This window comes from Triticum urartu, chromosome 6A (genome assembly GCF_056163025.1).
Source record: "Triticum urartu cultivar PI428250 chromosome 6A, HENAU_Tu73, whole genome shotgun sequence".
Classification (NCBI taxonomy): domain Eukaryota; kingdom Viridiplantae; phylum Streptophyta; class Magnoliopsida; order Poales; family Poaceae; genus Triticum; species Triticum urartu.
Window position 1 is genome coordinate 557,038,681 of NC_141878.1, and position 16,283 is coordinate 557,054,963.

Here is a 16,283-nt window from a genome sequence, read left to right on the forward strand (position 1 = left end):
GTAATGATTTCGCGCGCACCAATGGATTGGCTTGGAGACCAATTTCTCTGCAACAAAGCATGGGTATATCAGAAAACCCTGCCGGTCAGGGGAACCGTGCTGGAGTTATAGGGATAGCTTGCCCAGTCACATCATCGCCGCCCACATTGCACCACTCCCCCCTCCTCCTCTTCCCAAAGAAAACCCCATCCCCTCCCCACAGATTTCAGCCATGGCGAACTTTGAGCTTGATCCATAGCGGTTCCTGCCGGCAGGCCATCACATCATTGATGGTGGGGACAGGCGGCTTCCACGCACCTTCATCACGCCGACTGCTCGTCCTCCTCGCCGCCATGAGGATTACATGGTCGCTGAGGTCATGCCTGCTCCGGAGGGACCGCTCGGGCCGGTCAAGGAAGAGATTGTTCAGTTCCTTCAGAACAGAGGTACTCTAGTTTGCTCTACTCAGCCTTGGTTCCATGGGGTTGGGTTATTTCAAGTCAGGGATCCATCTGTTAGATATACGTTGATTCAGCATGCCCCATTTCCTCTGGGTGATGATCGTTTTGTTAGATTTATGAAGCATGATGAGGGAGAGAATTTTAAGGGGAATCATGTGTTCCATAAGAGTTGGCTCATGTTCATTGGTATTCCTCTTGATTATCGCAATACGGAGTTCATATCACAGGCGGTAGGCACCTTTGGGAAATTGCACTCTTGGGATAGTGAGGATCCATATCTGGTTCGTACTTTAGTAGAGGCAAGTTTCCCGGACACACTATTGGTGCCACGGGATGTGGTCTTTGGAGACTATGCCGAATGGGGAGGAGCTCGGGTCTCGTGGACCGCTGCTTGCTATGTATTGGGCGTTGACTTCACTGACCAGATGCCAAATGATGAAGATCCAATGCCTCTGGATGGTAATCCTCACCCATTACCTAGAAACCTGCTGCAAGACAATCTGATGTTTGTTCTTCCACCATATCCAATGCTGGGATGGAACGATGCGTCGGTAGCCCCTCCATTGCCTCTAGAAAATAACATTGGGGGTGCTAGATGGGGAAATGCCAACTAGGGGGACAATGAGGATGAGGTTCAGCAGCCGCCACAGCCTGAGGTGCAGGACCAAGTCTCTATTCTGATTGATCAGCCTGAGGGTTCAGGGTCTATTGAACAGCATGTTGAGGTTTAGTTTGAGGAGTAACTTCAGTTTCAGCATGACCAACAGTTACAGGACAATGTGCAGCCGTCCGTTTTGGAAAATCCTCTGGCAATTGTGCCATATCAACCTCCTGTCATTCAGCAGCATGAGATCTTCATTGGCATGGCAAGGATTGTGGCTGGGCCATCTTTGAAAATCTGTTACCTTAATTTGTTGTCATGGAGGTGCCTAGACCTATCTTCTTTAAGCCATTTGGGACAGTGACATACTCCAAGCGCACGTGGACCATTGCCTTCGACGATTCTCAAAAGATGTCTTCGTTGGTGCCAAGCCTGCCCAGCAGCCTTGCTCTAAGGAAATCTATTGTGGCTAAATGCCCAGTTGCCAGAGCTCTTTTTGGAGGTTCACCTGATGAGGTTCACAGTACTAATGATAATGCAGTGTCTGAACCTATCGTGTCTGGAGAGGAATTCACTGAAGATGTTGTGTCTGACAGCCTGGAGGAGAACTCTGTTTCCTCTTCTGTTGTTTTTTCTTCTGCGCAGGCCAAGGAAAAGAAGCAGATAAGAAGAAGGAAGACCGTGGCTTCTTTAGTGGATACTTCTGTACGGAGATGTACAAGAAGCGCGGCAAAACTGGATGGGTTCAAGCCTGTGATTTTTGAACAACTTCCCCTCCAGACCACTAAAAGGCATCCCCGGTCCAAGCCCATGCATGTGAAGGCCCAGCCCAATACTGACGACGCTGGCGATAATGGCAAGTCTGAAGATGTCCCTCCATCCACACCTCTCAACATGCTGCAAGCAATTGGAGCGTAGCTGGAGATCGACCCAACCTGCTGTCCAAGGATAAGCTTATGGCTAATCCCAAGGACTCCTCCTCCTCCAATGGTGTTTAAATGTTGCAGTTTCAAACTTTATCTAGGTGTAGCGAGCCTGTCAAATTTGTTGTCATTTATGTCGTGATAAACTTTATGCCGTGTGGTCAGAACTGGATGTCTTATGTTTCCTATGATGTGGGGTGTATGGCATTGTATGTCATGCAGTTTTTTCTACTTTGCTTCTGGTTATCTCATGAATCAAATATCTTTGCGTAATTGGAAGGTGCTTTGTTGGAATGTTCGTGGTCTCAACTCTGAAACACGACAGCGTTCTGTTAGAGAGAAAATAACTGAAAGTCAGTGTGCGGTTGCTTGTTTGCAAGAAATTAAGTTATCAGATTGTCCTCGTTCGTTAATTAAGAGCATTTGCCCTATGGGTTTTGATCAGTTCATTGAATCACCCTCGAGAGGAGCCTCGGGTGGTATTCTGACAGTGTGGCGTTTAGATGTTTTTAAAGGTGTCTTAATTGAAGTAAAGCCTTTTGGAATTATCATCAATTTCACATCGGTGCATAATAGTGACCAGTGGTTTCTAGTAAATGTTTATGGGCCTTGTCAGGGTATAATGAGGGATGAGTTTGTTAACTGGTTGTATAATTTTCAGGTGGGACACGAGCAAAAATGGTTGTTATTGGGAGATTTTAATTTCATTAGGTCCATGGACAGTCGTAATCTTCCTGGTGGGAATGTTAATGACATTTTTATCTTTAATGAGATCATTGGTCACTTAGGACTGCTGGAACTTCCTTTAAAAGGTCGAAGATTCACCTGGTCAAGCATGCAGGATGTTCCACTTCTTGAGCAATTGGATTGGTTTTTTACTTCTGCCAGTTGGATTAATCAGTACCCCATGACACAAGTTGCACCTCTTGCTAGAACTGCGTCTGATCATGTTCCTTGTGTAATATCCATCTGCACCTCAATTCCAAAAGCTCATATCTTTAGATTTGAAAACTATTGAGTGCATCAACCTGGGTTCATGGACTGTGTAAGTGAGGTTTGGAACAAACCTTCACATAAGACCCATATAACTGTAGTAATTATGGACAAATTGAAGTCCTTGAGGTTTGCACTCAAAAAATTGGTAGAAGGGGCTATCACATATCAAATCATTGATTGAAAAGTGCAATTGGGTAATCCTGTGGCTGGATGATTTGGAGGATTGGAGGCCTCTATCTATACCTGAATATAACTTCAGGAAGATAGTTAAGATGCATCATGAGCATCTCTTACACTTGCAGTTTTTATACTAGAGAAGAAAATTCAAAATTCTTCCATGCATGGCAACAGAGAGGTCTAGGAAGAATTCTATTGCTAGGCTAGAATTGTCTGATGGAACAGTTTCTTCAGATCATGGGGAAATAGCAAAGGAATTTTTGGATGCTTTCAAGGGCAGAATGGGAACGGTTAAGCTAATTTTGTTGGGCAATGACATTCTCTCACTTATCCCAAAAGTGCAGGGTCTTGAGGTGCTCACAAAACCTTTTCAGCTACATGAAATTGAAAAGGTCATAAAAGAAATGCCCATTGATAAGGCACCAGGGCCAGATGGTTTTAATGGCCTTTTCATAAAGAAATGCTGGTCTATCATTTCCAGTCATTTCATTAGGCTAGTGAATGAATTTCATGCAGGCACTGCTCTTTTGGAAAATCTCAATGAAGCTTTCATTACTTTAATCCCAAAAAAGCAAACACCTGAGGGTGTAGGAGATTTTATGCCAATCTCCTTGACAAGTGTGGGACTGAAATTTCTGACTAAACTGGCAGCTAATAGGTTTGAAGATGAAATCACCAACTGTGTTCATAAGAATCAGTATGGCTTCACTAAATCAAGAACAATCCAAGATTGTATTGCTTGGACTTTTGAGTATATTCATCAATGCAACCATTCAAAGAAGTCAATCATATTGCTCAAGCTGGACTTTGAAAAAGCTTTTTACTCTATTCAGCATGAGGCAATTTTGAAAATTCTTGTGGCAAAAGGCTTTGATAGCAAATGGATCACCTGGGTTCAACAACTATTATCTTCTGCAACTTCATCTATCCTGTTAAATGGTGTACCTGGAAAACATTTCAAGTGCAAATGTGGTGTAAAGCAAGGAGATCCTATCTCTCCTTTGCTTTTTGTGATTGCTGTTGATCTTTTGCATACTATGATCAATGATCTTTTGTGTAAGGGTCTGCTAACCTTGCCATTGCCAACACACGATCCTGATTATCCAGTGGTGCAGCATGCTGATGACAGTTTAGTGTTTGTGAATGCTGATTCAGCTCAGTAGGAGGTCCTCAAATCAGTGTTGAACTCCTTTTCTTTGGCAACTGGACTTCAAATTAACTTCCGTAAATCTTCAATGTACCCAATCAATGTGGACTCCTCCATTGCTACTGCACTTGCTGCTCTGTTTGGTTGCCAGCTAGGTTCAATGCCCTTCACTTATTTGGGACTTCCTGTTGGAACCACTCGGCCAAAAATTGTAGATTTGCTACCTTTGGTGGACTGCATGGAAAGAAGGCTAACTGCTAGCTCTTGGTTCTTACCACAAGGCAGTAGGTTGCAACTGGTAAATTCAGTGATATCTTCACTACCTAGTTTCTTCCTTTCTAGTCTATCTTTGCCACAAGGTATTCTAAAGCAGTTAGAAAGGATATAGAGACAGTGCCTCTGGAGGAAATATGGTCAAGAGAAGGGGCACTCTTTGGCTGCTTGGCCCCTTGTCTACAAGCCTAAGATGAAGGGGGCTTGGAATTTTGAATCTGGGACTACAGAATGATGCACTGCTTTTTATGTACCTGAATAAATTCTATAATAAAGCAGATGTGCCATGGGTACGTTTGCTGTGGGACTCATACTATTTTCAGAGAATTCCTCATGACACTACTCTATGTGGCTCTTTCTGGTGGAGGGACATTTGCAAATTAATGGACAAGTTTAGGGTTGTTACCTCTGTCTCCGTTGGAAGAGGAGATTTTGTGCTATTTTCATCTGATCATTGGGAGATTGACCAGTCTTTCATTCCACTTCAAGAAAGGTTTCCAAGGCTATTCTCTTTTTGTCTGCAGAAGAACCTCTCTGTGATGGAAGTGGTACAGGCAGGAAATTTGCAGCAAATGTTTTCCTTACAATTGTCTAAACTGGATTTTAGGGAGTTCAATCAGTTATCAAGCTTGTTAGCTATGACCTCCTTGGACAATGATTTTAATGATAAATGGAATTGGAGGCATGGAAAAAAGGCAGAGTACTCGGCAAAAATGTACTATGATTTTGCACATCAGCCTGTTTCTACCAATCCTATTCTGAGCTGGGTTTGGAAGAGTTGTTGTACCATGACAATTAAAATGTTTGCCTGGCTGGTAATTATGGACAGAGTTAACACCAAGGATATGATTCAACGACGCCATTGGAAAATTGATGATGGACCTAGTTGTGTCCTATGCCTGACTGGAGTCATTGAGGATAGGAACCATCTATTCTTCCAATGTAACTTCAGTATGAGAATATGGAACTATCTGTAGGTTTCCTGGTTGGACAGCAAGGATATGGTGCAAATTGCCTTACATGCCAGTAGGGAGTTTAATAAGCCTTTCTTCTGAGAGGTGGTATTTCTTGCATGGTGGAATATTTGGAAAGTTCGGAATGACAGGGATTTTAGGCAGGTCAAACCAACTTTTAGGCAGTGGAGAAATGGGTTTATCCATGATATTACTCTTCTTTCACACCGGATCAAGACCAGATACAAGGAAGCTCTACTCAAATGGATTGATTTCTTGCCCCCTTGAGGCCCTTCTTATTTGTATATTCTTTCTTTCCTAGTAGTAGATTTTAGTGCCTCTCCTTTCTTTTTTAGATTTCTTTAACCTTTCTTGTATAGTTTTTCTATTTCTTTGTTCCTCCTCTTGAGGAATCTTGTATTTGTACCTTGTTTTTTTCTAATAAAATGTTGTGGGGTGTAAGCCCTGCAGTCTTCCAGGTCAAAACAATATATGCTAGTCGGCTTATATAAACATGGTCGCTTATAAGCTAATTTTATTTCCAAAATATAAATAAACATCTAGAACGAAAGGAAATGAGAAGAAGTGCACAAATTAAACCAAACTAGACAAGAATTCATGTTTTCACATTTAGAAATGGTATTGGTGACATAAAAGTTGGCAAAAGACAAGACAACGGTTCGTCGGACTCATAATTGGTTTCCAGACATCGATAGTCAACTAGGGAATGGGTCGATTACAATATAGACTCAAGATGCAACTTTTTTTTGCTTCTAAGCTTGAATAGAAGCATATGCTAGTCGGAGGAGGCAATAGAGTGCTTCCAAATCTTCCATAGTCTTATTCCTGAAACACGAAACAATAAATTCAGAGTAATGAAAACATTATCAACTCAGACTGAACTTCCAAATTGGAAGGCTTACCATTTTTTCCGATATATAGGGTTTGATTCTCTGAGAAAAATTGATCACAGACGGGCATGTCATCGAAGCTCCAAAGTCCATGTTTCCAACGACATCCCGAGGCACATCAAAATTCAATACGCTACTAATCATCTCATCCACGCTATCATCCATAATATATCTCATCCAAGGTTCCAAATTGACACCATTATTGTCCATAACAGGATGAACCATTGAGTTGTTGGTGTTACTCTTGATAGGTGTGGATCCTTCTCCTTCAGCAATGGTTGAAATGGGAGCAATGGATGATATATCGGGAGTCTTGGTGTAATACTCTCGGCCCAACTTAGAACATCCAAAGGTGTTACTTCTCCGGTCATGGTACAAATTCATAGCAGGAACTTCAACAGGGGTAACAGAGCTCATTGCAGGAACAAATGGCATGTTGTCAAGCTGAACAAGTGGCTGGTTTGATGTGAAGTTAGCAGATGGGTAGACGAAATCATTTTGGTTGGCAAGGTTGTTGAGTGCTGGTATGAAACTATGTTCTTGTGTTGTGCTTGGCTTGGGTACTTTATTAGGAATAACATGGAGAACACGGTGGTTCTGAGGAATTGTTGGTTCATCTGGAAAGTTAAGCTTGGCCTTCTTGCCACGGATCCTACGTGCTTCAACATCATAAGCTCTTGCAGCTTCTTCAGCACTATTGAAAGTACCAAGCCAAACATAGGCACCCTTAATAGGATCTCTGATTTCAGCAGCCCACTTACCCCGGGGGCGTTGCCGAATGCCCCTGAATTGGTTTTTTCTCTTCCTTTTACCTGGCCTTTGTGCGGGGCCATCAAAACCAGCACTAGTCCTGGTGCTCAAGTCATCTGCAATGCAAGATCAATGTCAATGCTAATATAGATGAATATAGAAAAGCTTGTCTCACAAAAAGTAATTAATTTCAACATGTGCACGAATTCATATGTATAATATCACAATTCTTATGAACACTGAACCATCATGGGTGCAATCCTCTTCACGTTTCGGTGAAAGCATTAGTCACCCACAAAATAAATTAAATTACAACTTATGGACATGATATAGACCTTTGCCATCATTTTGTAATTATTGATCTTTAAATCCCATTATCAACCCTGTGAAAAAAATCCCATTATCGATGATGCAGAATCAAGGATTGTTTTCTAGTAGGACTCAACATTTACCAAAATAATCCTTCAGACTGACAACTGAACCAAGAATAGAAAATTCCCATTCAAACCTACAACCATCTAAAACAAGGAAACAACCCAAAAGGTCAAGACCTCAATAAAAAACAGAGAAATTCGGCCCTCTGTAGATTTTCAAACCCATTTGACTATAAACAGTAAATGTGTTAATCTCCATCGAAGGTCACAAAAAATATAAATCACAATATCAACAACCTAGCAACCAAAATTGATTCTCTACGGGAAGAGTGGTGAAACCAACCTACCGGCCTAATCAGTTCAAGGAAACATGGCTGAGAAATGAAAAAGGCCTAGCCCTAAACCCAATTCACTTCATAACATCCAATTCATTCCAACCCAAAATCTCTAAACAAACAGGTGACAGGGCATCTCCAATGGCGTCCCTCAAAACGACCGCAAATGCGTCAAACCAATTTTTATCATCCAACCCTGGAGCCGCATATGTCCGCGGATGCATCCGACCCCCTAAATTACCACAAATCATGCAAAAGCACGGGAAGATTTCTAGAAGTTTGGGTGTTTGCCTTGCCAATCAAAAGCCACCACATACCTCATGCCACAGCCTCTCTCCTCTCTGTTTGCTTTGGAGGAAGGCCACTGCTATTTGGTCAAAGGCCATTGCTTTTTGATGGAAGTGAGTGGTCAAAATAACTTGGAAATCAGTTTGATTTCTGTTAGGTTCTCATTGGTGGAAGGTTTGCATCTCTAACAAGCTATTTTGGTAGAAGATCTGCAACTCACAATGGTTATTTGGAGGAAGTGAATTGGGTTGCGGCTCTCACAAGCTAGAAATCATTGTATATAGTGGAGCACCATTGCTATTTGATGGAAGGCCATTACTATTTTCTTAAGTTAATAGAGGCGGACATTTGAGGAATAGGGTTGGATGACCAGCTCCCAAATCCGGGTCTGTGGACGCGCCCATACGCGTTCACGGATGTTTAGTGTGTCTGGTTAGCGGCTCAACATTGAAGATGCCCTAACACCAACAAATCAAGCCTTCCAACACCAACCCCACACAATTTCTTTTCCTACCCAAGGAATCTAAACCAATCACACAATATCCTAGCTTCTACAGTGGTCAATCGCAAAAGGTTATAAAACGAGCAGATTAAAACCTTTTGAGATGGATCTCTTGGCAGCTAACGGATTGATCTCGACAACCTTGTCATTTTCATCCTCCGAAGATATCGCGCCATGCCTGCGTTCCAAGTTGAAGTACCCGGAGTTGGCGTCGAAGTCCTCAAAATCAGCGTTGAAGGCCTCGTCGTCGTGTCGAAGCCGAGCTCGACCCCAAGCCAGTCGAGCATCACGAAGCATCGACTCCGACCACCGCCCTGCCGGGCTTCTTCTTCTCAGGCCACAACACCGCCTCAACCACCCTCCTCGTAACCGTGGGTGGCTTGTGGGCTGCGAGGATCGTACTATGCACCTATGATGTTTAACCAATATCTTCTCATAGTCATCGCCCCTCCCCTGTGCATGTTTAATTTACATCTTCTCCTAAATGATTGGATGTAATTTTAAGATTCTTGTAAATGACTCATGGCTAGTTACTCATTTATTAGCTCAAGATTTTACTACACACCAATAGTATGGTTGTACTACTACTATCATACACTCTTCGTCCGGGTTTATTGGACGGGTTCATCCAACCGAACATTTAACCAAAAATATTCTCATAAATGATTGTGCATAATGCTAAATAATATTCTCATAAATGATGGTGTGTAATGTGAATATCTTTGAAAATCACTAATAGCTATTTATGCCATTTATTAGCTCAGGAATATACTACACACTTGAATTATGAGTGTACTACAATGGTCGTACTCTTCTCGTCCAAGTTTATTGGACGGGTTCATCCAACCAAACTTTTAACCAATTAATATCTTCTCATAAATGATTGTATATAATTTTAAGATCCACGCAAATAACTCATAGCTAGTTATTTCATTTATTAGCTCAAGATTGTAGTACATCCAACCAAAAGTTTAACCAATATCTTCTCATAAATGATTATGTGTAACATTAGGATTTTTGTAAATCACCTATAGCTACCCACTCCATTTTTCTCAAAGAAACGGAAGCTTACTCCATTTAGTTACTTGCATTACTTCATGTGCAATAAGTAGCATTATCCTATGGTGGTTATATAAAGTGTAAGTTAGCATTGCAAATTTCTCATCGCATCCTTGATCTAACCATGTATATGGAGATCTAACATTTTTCTAAACAAACATGACATTGTTGCTCTATGACCCTATGTCCTGCTTAATATTCAACCAAGATCCCCTTATAAATATATTTGTAACTATACGATCCTATTAAATCACACATATATACTTACCCCATTGAGCTACTACCATGTATGTGCAATCATTAGCATTATTATACATTTAGTTTGTGAATTCTAAATGAGCATTGCAACTTTTTTGTATTGCACTCATGATATAACCATGTATATAGATATTATTAACTATTTTTGTAAAGTAACATGGCAAGGTTGCTTCACGACTTTGTGTCTTAGTTGCACCGAGAAGAAATAATTTGAGAGTGGTTTCGTTTCTTGTGAGAAGTGTGACTATCTGATGCATGAACGAAGCAACAACTCTGGGTCAAAATACAGAATGTGCTTAGAAAATCTACTCATGAGTTTTTTATACTCAAATATCATAAAATTGTGCAAACCATAAATACAAAATTTTAGGAATATCCAAGAGCTAACAATACACATTGTTTTTCTCAAAGAAGTAGGTCGGTGGAGCCACGAGGGTGGAGGCCGCGCCAAGGGGGGTATGCGCGCCCCCTGCCTCGTGGCCTCCTCGTTGGTTGCTTGACGTCCACTCCAAGTCCTCTGGATCACGTTTGTTCCAAAAATAACTCTCTCGAAGGTTTCATTCCGTTTGGTATTCCTTTTCTGTGAAACACCGAAATAGGCAAAAAAAATAACAATTTGTAGTGGGCCTTGAGTTAGTAGGTTAGTCCCAAAAATAACATAAAAGTATATAAATAAGCCCATTAACATCCAAAACAAATAATATAATAGCATGGAACAATCAAAAATTATAGATACGTTGGAGACGTATCAACGAGCGATGGTCTTTTCCTACCAATCTATCCCCCTAGGAGCATGCGCGTAGTGCTTGGTATTTGATGACTTGTAGATTTTTGCAATAAGTATGTGAGTTCTTTATGACTAATGTTGAGTCTGTGGATTATACACACTCTCACCCTTTCACCATTGCTAGCCTCTCTAGTACCGCGCAACTTTTGCCGGTACCATAAACCCACCATTTACCTTCCTTAAAACAGCCACCATACCTACCTATTATGGCACTTCCATAGCCATTCCGAGATATATTGCCATGCAACTTTCCACCAATCCGTTTATTATGACACGATCCATCATTGTCATATTGCCTTGCATGATCATGTAGTTGACATCATATTTATGGCAAAGCCACCGTTCATAATTTTTTATACATGTCACTCTTGATTCATTGCACATCCCGGTACACCGCCAGAGGCATGCATATAGAGTCATATTTTTGTTCTAAGTATCGAGTTGTAATCTTTGAGTTGTAAATAAATAGAAGTGTGATGATCATCATTATTAGAGTATTGTCCCATGTGAGGAAATAAATAAATAAATAAATAAATAGAGAGAAAGGCCAGATAAAAAAGAAAGGCTCGAAAAAAGAGAGAAAAAGGAAAAAAAGAGAAGGGACAATGTTACTATCCTTTTTCCACACTTGTGCTTCAAAGTAGCACCATGATCTTCATGATAGAGTCTCTTATTTTGTCACTTTCATATACTAGTGGGAAATTTTCATTATAAAACTTGGCTTGTATATTCCAATGATGGGCTTCCTCAAATGCCCTAGGTCTTCGTGAGCAAGCAAGTTGGATGCACACCTACTTAGTTTCTTTTGTTGAGCTTTCATACATTTACAGCTCTAGTGCATCCGTTGCATGGAAATCCCTACTCACTCACATTGACATCTATTTATGGGCATCCCCATAGCCAATTGATACGCCTAGTTGATGTGAGACCATCTTCCTCCTTTTTGTCCTCTCCACAACCACCACTCTATTCCACCTATAGTGTTATGCCCATGGCTGGCGCTCATGTATTGCATGAAAGTTGAAAAGGTTTGAGATTACTAAAGTATGAGACAATTGCTTGGCTTGTCATTGCGGTTGTGCAGGATTTGAGTATTTTGTGTGACGAAGATGGAGCATGACCAAACTATATGATTTTGTAGGGATGAGCTTTCTTTGGCCATGTTATTTTGAGAGGACATAATTACTTTGTTAGTAAGCTTGAAGTATTATTATTGTTATGTCAATAAACTTTTGTCTTAAATCTTTCGGATCTGAACATTCATGCCACAATAAAGGAAATTACATTGATAAACATGTTAGGTAGTGTCGGTGTCAAAACCGGCGGATCTCGGGTAGGGGGTCCCGAACTGTGCGTCTAGGCGGATGGTAACAGGAGACAAGGGACACAATGTTTTTACCCAGGTTTGGGCCCTCTCGATGGAGGTAAAACCCTACTCCTGCTTGATTAATATTGATGATATGGGTAGTACAAGAGTAGATCTACCACGAGATCAAAGAGGCTAAACCCTAGAAGCTAGCCTCCGGTTTATATAGACACCAGAGAGGGCTAGGGTTACACAGAGTCGGTTACAATGGGAGGAGATCTACATCTCCGTATTGCCAAGCTTGCCTTCCACGCCAAGGAAAGTCCCTTCCGGACACGGGACGAAGTCTTCAATATTGTATCTTCATAGTCCAAGAGTCCAGCCAAAGGTTATGGTCCGGCTATCCGGACACCCCCTAATCCAGGACTCCCTTAGTAGCCCCTGAACCAGGCTTCAATGACGACGAGTCTGGCGCGCAGATTGTCTTCGGCATTGCAAGGCGGGTTCCTCCTCCGAATACTTCATAGAAGATTTTAAACACAAGGATAGTGTCCGACTCTGCAAAATAAGTTCCACATACTGCCATAGAGAGAATAATATTTACACAAGTCTAATCTGCTGACGTATTCCGTAGCGTGTCATCATGCCATAGACAAGCCTTTATTTGAACCGTTTTTACTGTCCCACCTCAGCGCGTTTTGCGAGGCGGTTTCCTTGGCACGTCTTGTCGAAGCAGAGATCGTGTCCCCTTTATTTACGGGATTCTCATCAATACGGAAGTGGGTAACCCAATCGTGCCCGTTGGTGTGTCTCCTCGATCAAAGGCGAGTCCCAAACGGTCACGGGGAGGGCTCTTGGTATTCAACCTTTTATAAAGAGACCAAGGCCTTACCACTTTCTTTTGATCTCAATCGAATTCGCCCTTCGCCTCGAGTTCCAACACCCAAGGCCCCAGATTTCAGGCGCTTTGGACCTTCGACGATGTCCGGCTCCGACCTTCGAGGCCGATGGACGCCTTCCTCTGTCACGGAGGAAGACGTGCTAAAGCTGAGAGAGGCCAGGTTTTTGACCGGCGAAATCTCGCATAGGCTGCCTGCTCATGGGCAGGTTATTCCTACTCCCAAGCCTGGTGAGAGCATGGTGTTCGTGTCTCACTTCCTTCGAGGGCTAGGCTTCGCGACGGATCCCTTCGTGAGGGGGCTCATGTTTTATTATGGGCTGGAATTTCACGACATAGCCCCAGAGTCCATCCTCCACATCTCATCGTTCATTGTCGTGTGCGAAGCCTTCCTCCGTATTACTCCTCACTTCGGAATGTGGCTTAAGACCTTTAAAGTAGAGCCGAAGATGATTGAGGGACAACACGCGGAGTGCGGAGGCGCTGTTATAAGCAAGAATGCTGACGCTCCATGGCCCGAGGGCTCTTTTCAAGAGGAGTTTAGCTTATGGCAACAAGAGTGGTTTTGTATCACAGCTCCCAGGAGCACCAAGTGGGTGGCGCTACCTGCTTTCCTCTCGGGTCCCCCGCCATGACTGGTGTCATGGGTCAATAAGGGGCTGGACAGGGGGTCGGCAAAGGACGTGCCCCAGTTGCAGGGCCGCATCCGAGATCTCCTAGAAAGAGACATCAGTCTGGTCGTGGTGACGCGGGTTATGTTAATCCGCCGAGTTCTGCCCTGCAAACGTCGCCCCCTCCGCCTGTGGGAGTTCAACCCGGAGGGACCACGAGTTCTCCAACATTTTCTTGGCATGACGCCCGTGGAAATGTACAAATTGTTCTTCGGACCACAAGTAGTGTGTCCGGATTCTACGGAGGACGCAGGACTGAGCTGCAATCGTCCGGATACTCAAGTAAGTAGCCCTGTGCCCGGACACACCATCCGTTCATTTATCACAACATCACCCTTAAAAGAGTTTTCTATGAAACAGGAGTGGGTAGTGAAGGCGAAGTTAATCAGGTGTCCGGCCCCCCTTCCCGAGACCTCGCCGGATCCCGTGTTAACCAGGATGCTGGAGATCGTGCCTTCGGAAGAAAGCAAAGGGAGGGACAAAGAAGCTGCTGCCTCCCCGAAGGAGGCTTTCTAGAAAGGAGGAATTGAAAATTCCTCTACTCAGGGGAGGAAGAGGACTGCCTCTGAAGACCCGGAGTCCATGGTCTCAAAGCGGGGGAAGAAGTCTTCGCCAGAGGGTCCTGTGCCGGGGGATGCCTCGGCCGTACTATGCCCTCAAGGGGATCAGCCCTCCACCGAGCCGTAAGTAGAGAGGGGAGGTTTAAAATGAGAGAAATCCTTGTTTTATTTCTGAGGAAAATAACCGAAATTTTACCTTGCAGTTTGGATCTCAGCCCTTCTCAGCAGAGCTCATCTTCGGTGGATCTTCTTCCGGAGATGATCGAGAGCGGAACGCCTCCCCCTGCCATACCGCCTTACCAAGCGGGCGATCCTGAGGTATCGTCGTGGAGGGTTTATCCGAATCCGGCAGGGCCGGAAGGCAGTCATATGGCCCCCCAAGGCCATTCGTGTCCGGTCTTTGAAAAAGGCCATCGAACGTGTCCGGCACCGCCTGGTGCTCGGTCGGATGAACTAAAGGATCTGTTAGGGCGAGCGTCTATCTCAGAGGAACACCGTACGTTGATGGGTACGGTAATTGAAAGGATTACGTCCACTAAAAGCGGGTTGCACGAGGCCGTCAGGAGTTTACTGACAGGTTTTGAGGTACGCGAGGTGATGTACCTTTTGACAGTTCCGCATATAAGATGCGCCCTGTGTAGATAGTAGCCCCTGAGACTTTGTGTTTTGTCGAAGATGACAGCACGCAGAGGATCATAGTCCGAGGTGTAATTTTGCCGCCATCCTATGTAGGTGGCGAAGTGTCCGGTGGCCAGCCGGACTGATGAATTTGCCGAGCTAACGCGGCAACTTGACGTGGCAGATGCCGACATCGCGGTTGTCAACAAGCGGCTTGACGAGGCACAAGGTATGTAATTTCTCCAGAGACACCTGGTAAGAGGAGCTTGATGCCAGTATCTTACAGCGTGTGCGTTTGATGCAGATGGGGCCGCTGCCATGGAGAGCCTTCGGGCGGAACTTGCCCGAGCCAAGGAGCAAGCCAGGAGAAGTGATGCGGCTGCCGTAAAGGCAATTGAAGAGCTGAAAGCCGAACAGGCTGCTCACTGCCGAAGCAAGAAGGAAATGGCCGAAATGGCTGTGAAGTTAAAGAACGCTGCTGACCGCTGCAAGCTTCTTGAAAAAGAAGATCGGGCGGAGCGGACAGACCTGGAGAAGGCCACTACAGCGGCCAAGGATGCTTGTTCTGCGATGAGAGTGATGAAGAAGGAGCTGCGTCAGGCCGGAGATATCGCGGCTGGAAAGCCCTTTATGCTGCGGATGAAGTTCAGAGATCCTAAATACGCTCAGTTGGACCAGATGTGGAGTTCGGCGGACGCATATCTGGATTTATCTGCGAGTGCCGCTGATGGGGCCGAACATTTCCGAGATTAGAAAGATAGCGAAGTGGAGAAGCTCTTCTGGTCACAATTCAACAATCCGGAGCATCCGCTTCCGTAGACCGATCGTTTGGCCGAATGCGCCGAACTGAATAGGTTGTCCGGACTCGCCATGAAGGATGTCGTTAATCATCTGTGGCCGGAAAGGCCAAAGCCGAACAGTTATTTTAGCTTGGTGCAGCAGTTCCTTGGTGCCGTGCTGCATATCAATGCGATGAAGAGGTCAGCATGCATAGAGGGTGCGCGGATGGCCCTTGTCCGTGTGAAGACATACTGGGCGGAGATGGAGGCCGCCGCTGTTGCATCCCAAGATTCGGACGGAGGGCGAATACCTGCTAAGCAGTATTTTCAGGAATTTCTGCAAGGCGCTCGTTTAATAGAGACGCAGTGCTCGAAGGATATTATGTTTGAATAACGTGTATTATTGTAAAACAATATTTTGATGAATTGTAGAAGCTTTTTATACTTGTGCCTGCAAGTATTATAATGCCTCCTGTACGGCCGTTGAGGTATATGTATATAATCTGAAAGATGGCAGTCGTCGGCTTCAGCCCCCACGCATATAATGCGGGGGTGTTCGCAGAAGGCGCATTCTCACACTTGATCCAACTCTTGGTCCATGAAGGAGGTGATAGCGCAGCGAACTAGGCAATCGGACTATAATGCTTTATCACTTTCACTTAGCCATAGGAGTTTGA

The 16,283-nt window shown here is 43.9% G+C and overlaps 1 protein-coding gene and 1 pseudogene across 1 annotated transcript; one reads left to right on the plus strand and one right to left on the minus strand.

Annotated features, from left to right (window-relative positions):
- Nucleotides 1-865: 865 nt before the first annotated feature.
- Nucleotides 866-2,039, plus strand: LOC147966300 (uncharacterized; annotated as a pseudogene).
- Nucleotides 2,040-6,161: 4,122 nt separating this feature from the next.
- LOC125516924 (ethylene-responsive transcription factor 1-like) lies at nucleotides 6,162-9,079 on the minus strand. Its single transcript, XM_087527205.1, has 3 exons — nucleotides 8,766-9,079; nucleotides 6,434-7,287; nucleotides 6,162-6,356 (listed from the first exon to the last, which is right to left on the minus strand). Exons 1-3 carry the CDS (start codon nucleotides 8,965-8,967, stop codon nucleotides 6,351-6,353), a joined length of 1,062 nt encoding a protein of 353 aa, XP_087383331.1. The 5' UTR covers nucleotides 8,968-9,079; the 3' UTR covers nucleotides 6,162-6,350.
- Between the last annotated feature and the right edge of the window lie 7,204 nt (nucleotides 9,080-16,283).

Bases quoted from the DNA above. Each gene is read 5' to 3' on its own strand.
- LOC125516924 (XM_087527205.1), bottom strand. From the start codon at position 8,967: ATGCTTCGTGATGCTCGACTGGCTTGGGGTCGAGCTCGGCTTCGACAC. The intron at 7,288-8,765 runs GTTTTAATCTGC...CTTGCATTGCAG, and splicing joins CAAGAGATCCATCTCAAAAG to ATGACTTGAGCACCAGGACT.